Raw genomic sequence first — 20,248 nt, forward strand, 5'->3', positions numbered from 1 at the left:
CCCTGAGTTATATATTTATAGCACTTTTCCCCCCTTAATTATTTAAGTGGATGTTTTCCCCCTTAAAATGTTAAATGGACATATTTACCCTTAAAATAAATATTTTATTTATTTTTCATCTCCAACAAATTATGATCATAATTTGGTTCAAACCAAACAAACACTATAGCAACCAAACCGAAATATTTCAATTACAATTTAGAATCGAAACTCGATATTTAGAGTTTATCAAAATCGCGAACTGGAACGGACGGTTCATGTTCCGAACTGAAAAAAATAAAATATATTTATTGTTGAAGTTAGACTATTTTAAAATAAAAAATAAAATTTTAAAATAAAGACGGTTCAAAATCGCGAACCGGATCCGGAACCGCCGATTCACGGTTTAGGATCAAATTTTTTTGATTCATAATTTTAATAAATTGAAATCCAAATATTGGGTTCTCGATCTGAATCATAATCGGAAACTTTTAATTCGATTGCTATAGTGTCTGGTTCAGTTCGAACCGAACCGTGGTGATCCCTACGTATACGCAATAATTTATTGGAGAAGTAAAATAAATAAAATGTTTACTTTAAGGGTAGAAATGTCAATTTAATATATTATGGGGAAAAACCACCACTTTTAGAATAATTGAGGGGGCTAATGTGCTTACATAAATAATTGAGAGGGAAAAAGTGCTATAAGTATATAACTCAGGGAAAAAAAGTGTCATTTTCCCTTTATTTATTTACTAGTTTTTTACGCGAATTGCGCGATTAGGATAATGTCCAATGGAAGTATTTTAAAGTATATTAAGGCAAGATTATATTGGAATTGTTTATTCATAGATAATTGAATGTTAAATTTGTGTATTTTAAATAGGCAATTCTAAATTTACAAATGCAATATAATATAATCAAGATTGATTATAATTGTCAATAAAATAATTGTATAGGTATAGTTGAAACCAAATACGTGACATAAGGGAGAGCAAATAAAAATTAGTGCATAAAATATTAAATATATACTAATATTGAAGAGCTGCTGATTGCCAAATAAGGACATTGCGAGATAGTTTTCCACTTCAATTTGTTGTGTGATCTGAATACTCTTTTTGTCGATAAATCCCTCAAGTAGTTAATATGATTGGCTTAATTATATATTTTTATTTTTTTATTGGAGAAAAATAAATACAATATAGTAGGCCCGCCATTTTTTGAATAAGAGTAATACCCAAAATGGTCCATCGACTATGCCATAATTCACAAATTAGTCATCGACTACCAATTTTACCAATTAAGTCCTCAACTATTCAATTCTTACTCAATAATTCACAAATCAATCTTTTGTTGGGGACCTTATTGAGTAAGAATTGAATAGTTGAGGACTTTATTGAGTAAGAACTGAATAGTTGAAGACCTTATTGAGTAAGGATTGAATAGTTGAAGACTTAATTTGCTAAACTTGATAGTCGATGACTAATTTGTGAATTTCGCTATAGTCGATTGATCATTTTAGGTACTAACTCAAATTCAAATATATTATTTTAAAAAAATGATAGTCGATGACTAAAAGTGAAAAAATTCTTACAGCTCGTTTAGTTTGTAAAAAAAAAAAAATGAATTTAAATTCTAAGAAAAATAAATTATTTGAAATATTTATTCTATTCTTTGGTGGATGGTAATATAAGAATTTATATATATATTCTCTTAAAAGTGTGGAAAATAAAATATTAAAAGAGAGCAATAAATTTATTTATTTTTTATGGAATAAATTCTTCCATTAACCAAATAAGGTAAAATACGATTTAACTCAAATTTTAAAAAAAATCTCAAAAAAAATATTTTCCTGTCAACCAAACAAACTATTATATAAATTTTATAATATCGTGAATTACAATATTATTGTATTCTATAAATTTGTATATTATTTTTTACTATAAGTATATAAAAAGAAAGTACAATTTTACAAAGCATATTATATTGTAACTCACGACATTAAAAATTGTATGTTTTACAATGCGATTTATATTTTGGCAATTGAAAGATAAAGTTACGTTATCCATTTTTTCCTTAAAAAAAATATTATCACCACCTTTTTATTTGATATAATGAATGCAACGATATTTTATATATATATACGATATTTTATATATATATATATATATATATATATATATATATATATATATATATATATAATCATTATAAATTTATAAAATTACTATTTTTTATGCTCTAATAACAACAAATCTAATTAATTATAGCAATTGGAGATTAGGTTAAAATGTCTTTTGGCTATCACAATATTAAAAAAGTGATGTGTGGTAAAGCATGCCATCAATCGCTTTCCAAATGTAAAGTTGCAAACTCTCTCTGTGTCCTCTAATTAATAAGAACTAGTAGGTGCACCCGCGCGATGCGCGGCTATATATATAGTATGATATATATACAGTATAGAATATAGTTATTTGAACCTCACAAAATGTGAAATGAAAAACTTGTGATTTTGTTACACATTGATGAATATAGTAATTTTATTAGACATTGTTGAAGACTTCATTGTTGAAACAATGTGATGCATGGCTACCTATATAGTACATAGAATATTACGTATAATATAATAATAATAATAAGAAACCTAGTATTTAAAAAAAATACTAAATTTTAAATAATAAATTCTGGAATGTTATTATACATTATTGAAGACTTCTTTGTACACAACATTTTTAGTCGTACTAAGACATGGTACACTTTCCCCGCAAATCAAAATTTTCAAACCCCTGGGGTTACTAACTCTTGAAACAGCTACGTACAGTTGTCCATGGTTAAAGACAGGTTTTTTCAACAACAATCCCACTTTAGCAAGCGTTTGTCCTTGACTTTTGTTGATTGTCATGGCATAGGATAACATCAAAGGAAATTGCTTTCGTTGAAATTTGAAAGGCAATCTTGGATCTGACGGTGTAAGTGACATCCTAGGAATCAATACTCTGGTTCCTGCATTTGTACCGCACATGATCTGGCCTTCCAACACATGGTCACGGATTTTATTCAGCAAACACCTCAAATAGAAAAGTTCTCCAGTAGCTGGCGGGACATAGAATATACGTCCGATTGAGAACCCTTTTTTCCGTGGCTACCATTTTCTAAGGTCTTTCTTCCAAACGAATCGTGTTGGCATCTAAACATAAGTAAGTTCTCTTGCATTAGGGTATGTTTTATTTGCCTCAAACCATTCCAAAAACATGCTCTGTGCTATAGTAGGTCTATTAGCAATGTTCTCAACAGCATCATCATTTGCAAATATCACACTCTGTTGATTAGAAAGGTGAAAGCTTAACCTTTCCACTGAAGGCGCCCTAAGCTGTATATCAAAACCAAATAGACGCCAAACCGCTTCAGTATATTTTTACATCAAATTATTTACATCTCCAATCCATTACACCAATGTTATTTTATAATTTTTACTAAACAAATATACTAAATATAATAAATTCTTGGGTCAAACTTTATTTCTTTCATTTTTTTCTTCTAAATAATCTGACCCAAAACTAATCCAATAATGTAGCACATAACCCGAACCCAATAAAACAATTAATAAAATGTTTTCTCCTAACCCTAAAACTATCTCTAAGCAAATTATTGTGTGAACCATGGTTGACATAGTGTTGTATGGACCATAAAAGAAAGTACATTTTTAATATATTAAAACGTACATTATTTTTGTACCGAATGTACATTATAAAAATAATATATTTGTAGTATTCAAATAATGTAATTTCTCTGAATACAAAGTACATTTTTAATATTCTAAAAGTACATTATTTTTGTACTAAATATACATTATTTTATAACATACAAAATATGATCCACATAGCTTCTGTGGACTATAGTCCACACAATAACGATTGCCATCTCTAAGCATCTGCACCAAATTTTACACCACAAGGAATATTCCTTGTATATTCTTATATCATTTTTTTTTCTATCTCCAACCCATTACACCAAATTTTATTTCTTTACTAAAACAATTTATTTTTTCATAAATTAAGACTTTGTATTAAAAGTACTTTTAATATTTTAATATAAAATATGATTATAATGTAAATACTATTTTACTCCACAACAATAAATCATAGAACATCCATTAAACCATTCAAGATTATTACCTCTTCGTTATTGTTAATATATTAAGTTTAATTTAACAAATTGTCAAAAGTTATTCTTAAAACCAAGAGTTATTTCGGCTAAGCCTCCTCAGAATTTGCAACCAAGTGTGTGAATAGCATTTAATACAATTGTAATTGTCTTATGGCTCTTAACGGTAGCTTTTTATTTGGGGGTAAATTGATTTGCAAGAAGTTGTTGCTTTATTATAGAGCTAGTAGTTGCACCCGTGTGATGCACAGCTATATATATATATATATATATATATATATATATATATATATATATATATATATATATATATATAATATTTCGTATAATATAATAAGATGAAAAAATATACAATTTTAAAACTAATAAATTTGAAATGATCAACTATGAAATTTTATTACACATTGTTGAAAACTTCTTTTGGACATAACATTTTTTAGCCGTACTTAGACATGGTACATGTTCGCCACAAATCAAAAATTTTAAACTTATTGGATTACTAACACTTGAAACAGCTACGTACAATGTAGACTTTCTATTTAACAAAAGGGTTTAAATGATTCTGTTCCTTAAATCATTATTTTACTATGCCTTTTGAATCACATTTTTTTTCCTATTTTTTAACTTTGGTGGTATGTACTTAGTATTTTGCTTTCTCATATGGAGCATAATTAGTATTTTTCTAGATATTGTCTTGTGCGATGCACGGGGTAAATACAATTTTAATAAAAATAAAGTGTTATTGTGCAAAAAAGGAAAAATATTATTGGCAGAAAAAATTAAATTACAAATTATAAAAAACCTCTTTATAAACTACATCAGTAAGTACAATTATTTTATGTTTCGCCACAAATTAATATCTTAAGACCGTCTGAGTTACTTAATCTGAATACAGCATCATATAACTGTCCATAAACAAATACGGGTTCATTTTCTACAGACACAATTAAATAAAATTTTTAAAAAATTGAAATAGTACAAACTATATATTATATAAAAATCTCTAATATAAACACTATCTATTAATTAATCTCTATAACTTTTTTATATATTTCTATATACAAATATATATATATATATATATATATATATATATATATATATATATATATATATATATATATATATATATATATATGTGTGTGTGTGTGTGTGTGTGTGTGTGTGTGTGTGTGGGTGTGGGTGTGTGTGTGTAATATATAATATAGATTATATATATAAATAATATATGCATTACACCTCAAATGTCAAATTTATTATGCAGGTTACACGTGCACACATATCATTTCAATATATATATATATATATATATATATATATATATATAAAACAAAAATGAAGGGTCAGGAAGCTTTGTGTTCATTTCTTACCCGGAATATCTCACCCACACATTTCTCTTCCTTACCATCGCTCTCTCTCTCTGCATCTATCTATCTATTACCTCTATGTCTCTATATTACTTGATTTTTCAGATTTGTGATGCAATCATTGTTCAAGCATCACAAATTTGGCAATCATACTACCATAAATCTAAGCTAACAGTGAAGACGAAGGCTGCTACCATCATCGTTGTAAGTATAATCCTTCTATGAAATCTATCTAATTCGTTTAATTTAGCCAAGCATTTGTAGATTATGTTTATGAATTTCTTCAATTTAAAGTCTAAGAAGACATAATCTATGAAGATTTTACCCGATTTGTGCATTAGGTTCACTTAATTGTCTGTCTAGGATTTTTTTTTTTCTTTAAATTTTTCAATGCATGCGTTGTTAGGCTAATCTATTTAACTTTTCCAGTACTTGGGTGGGGATTAAATGTGTTGATTGTTGTTGATGGTGGATTTTTTTTAAATTTTTTTTTGCAGAATGAGTAGCTTCATACATTCGAGCATGAAGAAAGCTAAGTATCTTCTACATTGATTTGTTTAATTTCAACCTAGATTTCATATACATGTTGTGTACTGATACAAACAAACAAACAAACAAAAAAAAGATCTATTGAAAAATAGTCATTAAGTACTATTGAAAACTAATAATTGCTATGGCTTATTAATGTCCGACTACTATTTTGTAACAGTATATTTCCAGGGACCAAATGGCTTATTTGAAGGAGGTTCAAATGGCTTGGCACTTGAAATGTCAAGTAAGTGTTCTTAAACTTTAAATTAAGTAATACTTATTTTTAACATTATGCTTTTTTTCATACTTAAACTTTAAATTAAGTATGACTTATATTAAGCTCTCTTGTCCCTTGGACTTATATTAAGCTCTCTTGTTTTTATTGGATTAAAGATTCTACTTTAATTTTATAGTAAAAAGTAATTGTGTTACTTAATATGATATCTTAATTATATTTACAGGTTATGCTCTACAGTGTTAAGTTTATGCAATCCATCCTCAGTTACGAAAGTAAGTTTTCCTAATCTGCTCATTATTCATTTTCTTTTAAGACCTAGGACAGTATGTAACTTGTAGAACTCTCAATGCATTGATAATTTTTTTTTTTTTTGTTTTAGCTATGCAATAGTTATCTATGTGTATGAATTTTTACACAAATCTGTTGAGTATATACATTAATTTTGACTGTTTAAGTTGTACTGACAGTATGTAACTGGTATAATTCTCAATGCATGATTAGTTGTACTACAATATTTCTTGTATTAGGCTTAAAATAGACTTTGTTGTTTGTAATGAAAAAAAATACTCTTTATTTCTTCAAATAAAAAAAAATTACAGCATTCTAATTAGTATGCTTCCATCTTTCAGTCAATTCGTTTAGGGTTTCTTATGCATGACTGTTGTCCAATTCGAAATTGATCAATTTTTCATACTGTAATCTCTTCTCCTTAGTAAGAATAGTTAAGCATGCAGATCGATTCTCATAGATAAAATCTCTTAATTTCAGATTTGTATGATTCACCGCAATTAGGATTCTAAATCGTGTTATTTTTAATGCTGCTCTAAAAACACCAGATTGAGAAGTTACGGTTAAGTGTGTTTTTTTCATGTGCTAAATGCTATAAATATATTATTATTCACACAAACACTCACCTATAATCTACTTTTTGAGGAGTAATCTCTAATCTATTTTTCATACTGTAATCTCTAATCTATTTTTTTTTTATGGACATACTGGAGTTATTGGAGGAGATGGAGAGCATAAACAGAATCGGAAAGCAATAGGGATGCAAAAATGAAGCTTCATTTAAAGTATGAAAAAAGATAAGTTTTGAACTTACCTTTATTTTGCTCACTTGGTTTCCTTTTGATGCCTATAATTGTTGACTTAGTAATCTTCTTCATTGCACTGTCTATTGTGTGTACTTGCAACTGCTAATGTCAATTGTCTCTCTGGCTGAGGTCTCAAACTGGAAAACTATTTTTGTAGTTAGATGGGGCAGCTATCAGTAGATTGGTTCATTGTAGCAAATTTATATTTTTTCAATGATTTTGCGATTCGAAGTGGAACTGAAGGGTTTTCTCTTAATAGTAATGATAGCTGGCCATCAATTATATTTAATATCTAAAGAATGTTTTACTTTCCCTAAGAATGATTAGTTTTTACTTCACAGCCCAATAATTCCATTTTATTCAATTTCTGTATATAAGTTTGTAGAATATTGAACACATTGCTTCTTTGCTTCTAATTGTCTAAAAATCTTTTTTGTGCCAGTGTATCCTTTCCTTTTGGTGTTGTTCTTTAATATTGGACACACAATTTCTAACCTGTTTTTATTATTTTTCTTATTTTGTTGAGGATGGAATAACCAAAGCTCTGGATACATTGAAGACAATGAATCAGAAAATAAGACATCAATCAAAGAAACTAAAAGCAGCATGGTGATCTAAGCAAATAGGTTAACATTTTACATTTATTTTCCTGACTTTAGATTAGTTTTTAACAAATTGTTCTCAATTTTAGACCCAGTTCATATACATCAACTCGGACCTTTATTTGATTGTTGGATGAATATACCATTAATCCAAAACTTTTTGGAATTCTTTGTTTCAGCTATCAGTCTTCTAGTAACTTAAAGTATCCAATTTGCATTAGTTAGTGTATTTAATTGTTGTATATAAGTCATTATATAGAACAATTAAGGATAAGTTAACATTAAATTTTATTGTATCCTTCCCTTTATAAATATCTCTAAAAATGTTTTTTGTGCCAGTGTATCCTTTCCTTTTGGTGTTGTTCTTTAATACAGTGATACAATTTCTAACCTGTTTTTTTTTTCTTTGTCTTATTTTGTTGAGGATGGAATAACCCAAGCTCTGGTGGAATTGTAGAGAATCAAGCAGAAAATAAGACATCAATCAAAGAAACTAAAAGCAGCATGGGGATCTAAGCAAATAGGTTAAGATTTTATATTTTTTTTCCTGTTCTTTAGATTATGCATATAATTGCATAGTTTGTAAGTTTGTTCATTTTAGTTTGCAAGGCAATAGAAACTTTTAATTAAACAGAATTCTGTTAACAAATTGTCCTCAATTTTAGACCCAGTTCATATACTTCAAATTGGCCCTTTCTTTGATTGTTGGATGAATATACCATTAATCCAATACTTTTTGGAATTCTTTGTTTCAGCTATCAGTCTTCTAGTGTATATATATAAGTCATTCTATAGAACAATTAAGAGCTTTGGTAGAGTAATAAAACTATTTAGATACATAAATAATTCCTGAAGCTTAACCTAAGAGCAGTACTTACTGTATTATTTAAATTGCACCACATTTAAAAATATTTCAAAAGTTAAGGATGTTTTCCAAATTTTTTTGACTTAGATTTTTTTAAAAAATTGCTTTTTTTTATTCTATATCACAGCAGATTAAAGTTAGGTGTAGTATCAAAGTATTTCTTCTAATTTAAGGATATTCTAACAGATTGAGTGTTTCTATGCTACTGTGCTTTATTGGAACCAATAGATTTGGTAGATTAAGAATCAGGCACTACCCTATGATTAGTAGTTTGTTTCTCAATATGGATTCTTTGAAAGCTTAACCTAAGATTAGTACTTAGATTCTGAAGTTGAACAATTTTATTGTTAATTTTAGTTAACTTTATTTTGTATTACAAAGATTTCACTTAAGTGATGTGTATTAATTCATTTTCATATGTGCTAGCAGTTTTTGGTGGACACCAGCATGGACCAAAATTGGATTTGAGAGTTGCAAACACAGTAAAAGAAGAACTTGCAAATAGGTGAGTAAACCTATCTTTATATTTTAGGCACAAGTTATTTAGTTCTAAGAGGTTATACTTGCCATTCAATGTTCTTAGTATCTTTACACAGTTTTATAGGAGAAGTTTAATATCTAATGGAACCTATACAAAACTACATCTACAAAGTATAAGTTCCTTGCCAAATTTTGTCCCTTGTTTCTGCATTTTAAAACCTTGAACCTTGATCATCCTTCCCAATCACCTGAAATGGAAGTTAGAAAATCTGCAAAACAGGTTATAATAGTAGCAGTAGAGGCACCAATATATGGTAACAATGAGTTAGGCAATATGGTAACAATGTCTCATCAAGACAGTAAACCATAATTAGAAAATATCCCAAAAATAATCTTTAATAATGAGGGATCAACAGGATTAGAACTAAAAATATTGTTTAGAGATCATCAGGATTAAATAAACCATAATAAGAACAAAAAAATCAGTCTTTAAGTCTGGATAGGGCAGGTCCACAACAATCAGTTTCAACCAAGGTCACAATTACATTTTTTCCTTTTTAATTTGTGCTTCCTTCAACTTCTTCCTACTTTTGGATGATGAAAACTCATCCAAAAGTGACCTTTTAATATCTCCTGAGTTGTCAGCATTGTCATCTACTTCATTTTGTGAGGCTTGAATAGAGGCAGGACTATTAACTTCCACTTCAATAGAGGCTTCCTATTATTAACAAAATCAGTAAACCAATTTAGCCACCATCATAAAAAAAAAAAAAATTTAGAGCAGAGATTGCATCACTGTTTGTTTCCTCCTCAACCACCTTCCAATCACATCTGCCAATTTAACAAAATATTAGAAAACACTACTAAAAATAGATTAAGGAAGATATTAGTAGTTAAAAAAGTAAAGATAGTACCAATCAATTCCTTGTCATTCACATCAGCAGGATCTTTCAAAGCCAAAAAACTCTTTAGCCGAAACATTTTGCAAGGAAAGCCATTAGAATGTATCTCCTTCACTTGTGTTCTATAGTTGAATTTGATTAGGAAGTCATGTTCTGTAATCTTGTAGACATAGTAGTTTGTAGAAGCCATGAAGTTCTTGATTTCAAATACTTTCCCTTCTTTGATTATATCTCTATACTTTCCAATGTCCTTTTAATAATACTGGCATGAATGTAGTCTCCCTGTGAATAAAATAGACAAAAAATTTTACACAGCAAAAGATCATTAGGTTAGTAGATAGCATATCATGAATGTAGTCTCCCCGGCAAAAACCTAAAAAAAATTTATACACATTTATAGACCATTAGATTTGTAGATAGCATGAATATGATTTGTTGAAAATAAAGAACACTACCTCTTCATCATGGAACAATACTTCCATGCTCTTATTGGCCTGCCCTTCTCCCCTTTTCTCAGGCACTTCATAGACCCTTACTGCTCTCACCCGGATTGCCCTGAGCTGGTGTTCCGGCTTGATATTCTTGACAGCAATGAACATGCTTGGCATCTTGACAGACCAATACTATTTCGAAAAGGAAGTAAACTGAACTTAATGTGTGAAGGATTTTTGCCATGAAGAACCAGGGTATTTATACAGGTTCATAATTCAAATTTACCATTGATTTTGAGCAACAGCCAATGTTTTGGAATTCGCACATCTCATTGAATGTGTATTTGCAGATTGCAACTCTGCATATTCCGTGTAATATATATAATATTCTCTTGTTATTTACTTGCATGTATCTTCGAAATTGTAGGCCTGATGCGTTTCTAATATTTATTTTGTTTAAACTTCCAAGAGTTCTACATTAATTGAACTCCTTGGGAACCAAAGAGTTCTACATTAATTGAACTCCTTGGGAACCAAGGAGTGTATGCTAAGTTAATACGAATAGTTGCCTTTTGAAAACGGCTGTGCGTACTACCAATGCATAATCACATAACACGCGCAAAACAAATAACCTCTTAGATGGATAAATATCAATAAACCAAAACTGCGTCATTTTCATTGGGCGGGAAACAATGATTGGCAAAACTTCTTGCTTTATTATAGAGTTAGATAATTACAAACTTATCTTTAATGCGATGAAAAGGTATCATAGTAAAATACATTACTTTTATTTATTTGTGTGTTTTCGAAATATGAGCATAATATACGTACTTTCTTTATAAGGTGTTGCTATTTGCACCACCCTTTGATCAAATGTGAGTATAAAGTATCTTGAAATTGTAAAAAGGTGAAAACTTTTAATAATTACATAGGTGATGTAAATAGTCAAATGAGAGTTCATTTTGCTATTTGCACCACATTGGTCAAACCTCATTTATGAGGTGTAATTAATAATATTTTAATTCAAAATCTAATTAATTAAAATATTAAATTGAAAAAAAAAAAAAAGATGAACCCCGTCACTGTTTTACTTTTGTTTTTGGTTTTTTGTTTTTTTTTTTTGTTTTTTTTTTTTGTTTTTTTTTTTTGTTTTTTTTGTTTGTTTTTTTTTCGTTTGTTTTAATGCCTAACTATTTATGCAATATGTTTTTTAAGTTTTTATTTTCAATAAATATTTTTTTTAAGTTTCTATTTTCAATAATTTTTTTTTGTTGAATATATATATTTTTTGTTCAATACATTTTTTTTAAGTTACTAATTTCAATACATTTTTTTTAAAGTTTATAATTTCAATACATATTTTTAAGTTTATAATTTCAATACATAGTTTTTTAAATAATTAGTCAATATTGATGTTTGTGAGATGAAATTACTGATTATTTGGGCAGCAGAGAATACAAATTGAACTCATATGACTCGATCTATATATATGTGGGGTGTGTGTGTTATGTATATGTATCAGTGTATCACACAATCTATAAGCCATGGATAATTAGATAGAAGATTTTTTAGTTACAATAATCATAATCAAAACCAGTTACTCAGTTACAATGATCAAAATCAAAGTCAAGGACATTATGAGGTATTTTAAGTTGTTATTTGAATTGTTATTTATTTCTATGGGTGTTGCTATTTGTATTTTAAGCCAGTTTGTTCTTGCTTGCTAGGTAATTAGTACTCATTTAAATTAGATATAATTTCTCAATTGACTAAATAACAATCTCTTTGTTCCATGTCAAGAGAGAAAATTATAGTATTAATCAATTTAGTGAATATAGTTGTAAATTAATTTAATTTGTTGTGAATATAATTGTAAATTAAGCAATTTATTGTATTTACAGTATAAAAAGATAGGTAGAATTGAATTGTTATTTATTTCTATGGGTGTTGCTATTTGTATTTTAAGCCACTTTGTTCTTGCTTGCTAGTATAGGTAATTAGGACTCATTTAAATTAGATATAATTTCTCAATTGACTAAATAACAATCTCTTTGTTCCATTTCAAGAGAGAAAATTATAGTATAAAGAGTACTGAATTTGAGATTTTATTTATTGGGTGACCAGTGATCTGAGTCTATCTATATACTGAATTAATTTAATTTGTTGTGAATATAGTTGTAAATTAATCAATTTATTGTATTTACAGTATAAAAAGATAAGTAAACAATCTATTTATTGAGTACATAGAGCAATATATACTACAAAGAATACACAATTGTAGGAAACTATTCTACAGAGACTGAAAACTGTGGTACAATCTATGCCCACGTTTTCAATGAGTGTTTTCTTGCTACCCATATCAGTGTGTACGGCGGTGGAAAGAACTATGAATCGGTATTGGTGGGATTCTGGAACTGACAGACGAATACATTGGAAGGCATGGGACAAGTTGTGTGTCCCTAAGAAGTATGGGGGTTTGGGGTTCAAGGATCTGCGTGCGTTTAATTTAGCAATGCTGGGAAAACAGGCATGGCGAATGTTGACTAAACCTGAATCTCTAGTGGCACGGGTGTATAAGGCTCGTTATTTCCCGAAAGGAACTTTCTTTGATGCACAAATGGGAAATAATCCCAGCTTCTGCTGGCGAAGCATCATGGCAGCAAAGAGTATAGTTTGTGGTGGGGTCAGGCGCATAATTGGTAACGGGGAGACTACACTTATATGGACCCACCCCTGGTTACTGGATGAGAATGACCCTATGACACAAACGGAAATGTCAGTACAGTTGCAGGAAGCCAGAGTGGCAAGGTTGATTGATCAACACACGGGTACTTGGGATCCCTCAATCTTAACAGATTTATTTCAACCTGATGATGTGGCAAATATTATGAGAATACCCATCTCCCCGGATTATGATGATGCCTGGTACTGGCATGGGGACCCAAGAGGTGTGTACTCTGTTAAAAGTGGATACAGGCTAGTAGTTGGGGACTATCAACAAAATAATGAGACATTTACTAAATGGCTACCCTTATGGAAACTCAAAATCCCACCAAAATGGAGAATTTTTCTCTGGAGAGCTATTAGTGATATATTGCCTACCACTACAAACTTGCTTATGAAGAGGGTGGATGTGGACCCACGATGTGCCATGTGTGGAATATTTCATGAGAACACAATGCATGCCTTAGTGTTGTGTGATCTTGCAAAAAACATTTGGGACAAATCTAACCTTACAATCCCCAATATAGTCACAAATGTTTTTCATGTTTGGTTTGGTGAACTTCTAAAAATTCTAGACTCTGATGGGATGTTATATGCAGCAGCAATTCTTTACAATATATGGAGAGCAAGGAATCGGGCGGTTTGGGAGGCGACGCTACCGCGCCCGGAGACTGTGCTAAAAGCCGCCGCTGCCGCCAAGCTAGCGTGGACACGGGCACATCCACTGCCCATGACCCGTGCCGCCCAGCTGCTACCCGAGCCGGCCCTGCTGCAGGAGGATGCCGAACTGCATGGCACCGAAGCCTATGCTGCCGAACCGTCACATGGACTGCCGAGGAGAATTTGTCGAGTGGATGGGGGTTTTATGCAAGAAACAAGCCGTGCTGCGGTTGGGGCAGTCCTACTCGACACGGATGGGGGTTATGTCTCGGCGTACACCGCACCACTCCGGAATTGCTCCTCACCACTTATGGCTGAGGCGCTGGCATGTAAAGAAGCTCTATCGTGGTTGAAAGATCGGGGAGAACAGAATGTTGAGATATACACAGATTGTTTGACACTGCACCGCTATCTTACTACACCAACCGTTGGGTTGCGTACGTATCTAGGCTATGCCATTGACAGTTGCAGACGTATTGCATCCTTGTTTCAGTCTTGTTCGTTTTGTTTTAGTCCTAGATTAGACAATTATCTAGCTCATGCTTTAGCTACTACGGCTTATCAACAGTCCGTTCCTATGTACTCGGATTTACTCCCACCTGATATTATTTCGGCCTATTTTTAATGGAGCACCATATATTTAAAAAAAAAAAAAAATTCTACAGAGATTGAAGGACAATCATAAATACAAAATTCAAAATAGAAAGAGTGTAGGAACGCATGTAGTAGACTTATTTTATGATTAGAAGCCTTCGACCTCCACTTATTTTATGATTAGAAATTTAACTACATCAAAATTGTTAGAACTCTAACCCACATATCTTTATAAAATTGTTACAGTATTTACTGTATAAAAAGATAAGTAGAAAATCAATTTATATTTCAAAGCTCAATAGAACTCTAACCCACATATCTTTATAGAATTTTAACTACATCAAAATTGTTAGAACTCTAACCCACATATATCTTTATAAAATTGTTACAGTATTTACAGTATAAAAAGATAGGTAGAAAATCAATTTATATTTATTCATTTCAAATATCACTAGTAATCATTTTATATTTCAATTTATAGTTAAATCAATTTAAAATAATGCATACAACAAATTTGAGTTATAAAAAATATTAGAATTACAAAATTAATTATTATTTCTCTTTATTTAAAATTAAAACATAAACAAAAATAAGTATTGAAAATATAAACTCAAAAAAACATGTATTGAACAAAAAAAAGATGTATTGAAAATAGAAACTTTAAAAAAAATATGTATTGAAAATAAAAACTTAAAAAAATATTGCACAAAATAATTAGGCATTAAAACATAATAATAATAATAATAATAATAATAATAATAATAATAATAATAATAATAATAATAATAATAATAATAAAAAGAGATTGATTATTAAATAAAAAAAAAATTAATGTTTGACTACATTTAATGAGGTGGTGCAAATAGCACTTTTTTGTTTGCACCACCTATAAAGTTATTACACCTATTAAATAGGGGGTGTAAATAGCAAAATGGGTGGTGCAATTGTATCAAGCCAGTAACTTTTTTAAATAATAGTATATATCTATTTAATTAAATATATTTGTATTTACCAAGACTATGTGGTCTAATGGTACCCGGGTTGGACTTCCATTTGGAATGTTACGAGTTCGAGCCTCAGTGGAGGTGTTATTGGTTCTTTGTGTTTCAGTAGGTTGAGAAAGTATATGAACAGATACTACAATGTAATAGGGCCAGTAACATTCAAAAAATATATATATATTTGTATTTTTTTTTGGTCTAATTGTATGTATTCGTGACTAGTCAACTAAAATCACACATTATGACTAATATTGATCATATTGGATAAGATTGCAAGGATAACAAAGCTAGGAGCTGAGAGACTCGTGTTATCCTATCTTCATCTATGATAATCATCATGAACAGTGAGTTTAAGATAATGTGGCAGCCAACTTTATTTTGCATGGACAAAACTAGTTTAATTAGAAGGTGGAAATAAATAAATAAAAACAAAAGTAATAGGCATCACATGATACAACAATAATAAAATTAGCTAAGGAAATGTGGTCATCATTGATTTATAGTTACTTTTGTCTTTTGATGGAGCAGGTAAGTTTGAGAGTTTGTTTTATTCTTTCTACATTAATAATATAGTATATAATTACCGACCATTTTTTTTTTGGTTGTGATTACCGACCATTTGTAATTTAAGTGAAAAAATTATATTTTTTTAGAGTAAATATCTAAAATATTCACAGATTATGTCATAATTCACAAATAATTATCGATTATCAATTTTACCAATCAAGTCCTCAACTATTCAGTTCTTACTCAATAGCTCACAAATCAATCATTTGTTGAGTACCTTAGCTTGTTTAGTAATAATTTAATAGTTTAGGATTTTATTAAGTAAAAATCAGGGCCGGTCCTATCATTTTATAGGCCCGGAGCAAGACAAAAAAATAGGCCCCAGTTAATATATATTCCATGCCTAAAATTTAAATTAAATAAGGAAAAATTATTAATAAAAAATAACTTTAAATAAAATTAACAAGTTTTTAACAATTTTACAACGACAATAATAATCATGAAAAAAATTCTAGGTACTTTCCTTAATGCAAAATAATAAATAATCGTATAAGTGCCTTCATAAATAAATAATTATTATAATTTATAAAAATGAATAAATAATTTAAAATCGAGTCAACTTATAAAAAATAATATTATTATCATAATAAATAATAAATTAATTATTATTAAAAATTTATAAACCAATAATTACAAACATATGTGAAGCTAAAAATTTTTTTTGACTAGTAGCAAAAAATTAAAATATTTCAAAACGCAATAAAAAAATTCAAAAAGATATGAAACATAATTATCTAGATAAAATAGTTTGAATATAAAGTATATTATAAATCACACATCTTCTATATTTATATGATTTTTATAAATACTTTTTCTTTTAACTAGATAAATTTTAAACTTTTTTAGAATAATGAAACAATGACACATGATAGAAACTTCTATATTACATTGATTAAATATTCTTAAAAATGTACGGAGTAAATTATCTTTTAATTTTTTTTTTTCATAATTCAATCTCAAAATATATCATATAATCCCCTCCGTCCTATTTTTATGTGTCTTGTTTGGTTAACATGAGTTGATTGAAGTCTTTTTAATTCAATTTTTCATAATATGTTTAGTATAAGTGTACAAAAATTTATAAATTTAGAAACTACATTAAAAAATTATATATTTAAAAATTACATTAAAAATAGTACTCCGTATTAAACACAAAATCAATAAAAATAATTTTTTAAAAGATACATTAAAATATAAGCAAAGAAGTAAAATTGAGGAATTCTAAAATGTGAAGGGAAGGATGGGATCACCAGCCTTTGATTAAATGAGGTTAAAATTTAAATATCTTATCAGGCAAACTAATTCACCTTACTATAAAACATATGTATATAAATTACTAATACTCAATACATATATACTATGTATAAGAGATAGGATGGGGCCTTCCCCAAGCATGGGCCCTGGGCAAGGGCCCAGCCTGCCCGTGCCCCAGGGCCGGCCCTGGTAAAAATTTAATAGTCTAAAGATTTAATTTCCAAAATCGTCATCCGGCTACGACCTTTTCTCAAATTGGTCCCTTGACTTTAAATTTCTCCAAAGTGGTCCTTCGACTTTTAAATTTTAAGTCAAAATAGTTCTCTGTTAGCTTTAGCGTTAAGTTGGTGTTAAAATGAAGAGTAAAATTGGAAACACTCCAATTTAAAGAAATTTGTGATTCCTTTCAGCAGTTTGCGCCCATATTTTTTCAAATTAGGTTTTTGCTCCCCTAAATTTGCAATCAAAATGTGAGATAATCAACTAGAAGGCCAAAAATTTTTGCCTTGGGAAGTTTGTGGGTGAAGTTAAAGATGAACTTTTTTGGCCTTCTAGATGATTATCCCACATTTTGATTGCAATTTAGGAGAACAAAAACCTAATTTGAAGAAATATGTGCGCAGAGTGCTTAAAGAAATCACATATTGCTTTAAATTGGAGTGCAAAATCTAAATTTTTAGTTTTACCCTTCATTTTAACACCAACTTAACACCAAAACTAACAGAGGTGTATTTTAACTTAGAATTCAAAAGTCAGAAGACCACTTTAGAGAAATTAAAAATTAAGGGATCAATTTGAGAAAAGACATAGTCGGAGGACCATTTGAGAATTAGCTCATATGCTAAATTTGATAGTCAATGTTTAATTTGTTAGTAATAATGAAGAGTTACTGCTTGTTGAGTACCCATCTCGTTTGATTAAAAGAAATGAAATGAAAAGAAAAGTAAGAGATGTGAAACATTCTATAATTTAACCAAATTAAAGGAATAATGCGTCTAACTTATCAAATTATATACTATATTTTATCCCTTATTATTTTTAATACCTAACACATTGTTACAGTTGATATGAAATCAACTCTCAGTATACCAATAATAAAATAAAGGTATTTTAAAATGTTGTTAGGTATATATTTCCCATGTGGTGAGTATCCATGAAATTTGACCCAACCAAATGTATATGAAATGGCTACTTGTTTCAACTTTACAAAGCAACTAGTCAGCTTCAACCTTCAAGTCATTGTTACTTAGCTTGCAGTACTTTTCTTTATTAATTTTTTTCTCCAAGCTGCCATATTAACCAACTACTAAAACTAACCTATCAAATCCAACACAAAAGAAATAAATCGCACTAAAAATATCATATGTAACATATTCGATCGAGAATGTATTAACAACAATTAAATTTGTGATTTTTGATATGAGAATTATGCTCTACCTACTCAATCGTCTCTTTCAAAGAATTACTTTAACATTATTTATGAATCAAGCTTTAATATTTCTTACTTTAGAAATTTAATTATTCTAACACATAAAATACATTATTGTACCCCAAAAATGTTCTTTATTCTAACATACAAGCGGAACAATTATTATAATTTTTTTTTGTTAACATCAAAATGACGTTATTTTGAACCGTGGTACACAGAATAATTTGACGTATATTCCGACCCCGTTCATCATGGGCAAATTATGCCCTGGACCCGTGTCCACAATGAATTGTGGACACGGGCCCAAAACGACGTCGTTTTTCAAAAAAACGCGTCATTTAGTTAAAAAATAAAAAAAAAAAATTCGCGCGTGTTTTGCCGTTAACGGCGTTATTTTTATTTTTTTTTTTTTTGGATTATGAATGTACAGTTATGCCGTTATGAATGTACAGTTATGCAATTATGAAATTATGAACACAGAGCTCTAACATTTTGAACTTACAATTATGAACATATAGTGATAAAATTATGACCATGGAGCTTTAAAATTGTGAATATAGAGCTTCGAAGATTATGAATGTACAGTTATGGAGTTATGAATGTACATTTATGGAGTTATGAATCTACAGTTATGGAGTTATGAATCTACAGTTATGAGATTATGAATCTACAGTTATGGAATTATGAATGTACAGTTATTGATCGAATTATGAACAAAGAGCTCTGACATTATGAACTTACAATTATGAACATATAGTGATAAAATTATGAACATAGAGAGCTCTAAAATTATGAACATAGAGCTTCGAAAATTATGAATGTACAATTATGGAGTTATGAATGTACAGTTATGGAGTTATGAATGTACAGTTATGGAGTTATGAATGTACAGTTATAGAGTTATGAACGTACAGTTATTAATATATAGTAATAAAATTATGAACATATACTCCTATAACGAAGCGGTCTGAATTTAAAAAAAAAAAAAAAAGAAAAAAAGGAGATAACAGTGCCTAACGGCACTGTTACCCGTGTCCAGCATGCATGCTGGACACGGGTCCATAGCATAACGATTGATACTGGCAAATTATGCTATGCGCACGTCGCTAAAACGACGTCGTTTTCACTGAAAACGACGCTGTTTTAACTAAAAAAAAAAAAATTTGTTCGAAAGGCCGTTAACGGCATATTCGTTATGAAATTATGAATATACAGTTATGACATTATGAATGTACAATTATAGAATTATGAATGTACAGTTATGGAATTATGAACATAGGGCTTCGAAAATTATGAATGTTCGGTATGGAATTATGAATATACAGTATGGAATTATGAATGTACATTTATGGAATTATGAATGTAC

General features: G+C 29.4%; 1 protein-coding gene and 1 long non-coding RNA gene across 2 annotated transcripts; both read left to right on the plus strand.

Moving 5' to 3' along the window:
• The first annotated feature begins 5,574 nt into the window (after positions 1-5,574).
• LOC109156570 lies at positions 5,575-11,079 on the plus strand. Its single transcript, XR_002050052.1, has 8 exons — positions 5,575-5,714; positions 6,220-6,311; positions 6,503-6,551; positions 7,281-7,352; positions 7,900-7,999; positions 8,400-8,499; positions 9,270-9,345; positions 10,740-11,079. It is a non-coding gene; the product is annotated as an uncharacterized LOC109156570 (long non-coding RNA).
• Positions 11,080-13,039: 1,960 nt separating this feature from the next.
• On the plus strand, positions 13,040-14,662 carry LOC109156526. The gene has a single exon (XM_019304378.1). The coding sequence runs from the start codon at positions 13,040-13,042 to the stop codon at positions 14,660-14,662; it is 1,623 nt and encodes a 540-aa protein (XP_019159923.1).
• The last annotated feature ends 5,586 nt before the right edge of the window (positions 14,663-20,248 follow it).

This window comes from Ipomoea nil, unplaced genomic scaffold, assembly GCF_001879475.1.
Source record: "Ipomoea nil cultivar Tokyo-kokei standard unplaced genomic scaffold, Asagao_1.1 scaffold2735, whole genome shotgun sequence".
In the NCBI taxonomy this organism is placed as follows: Eukaryota; Viridiplantae; Streptophyta; class Magnoliopsida; order Solanales; family Convolvulaceae; genus Ipomoea; species Ipomoea nil.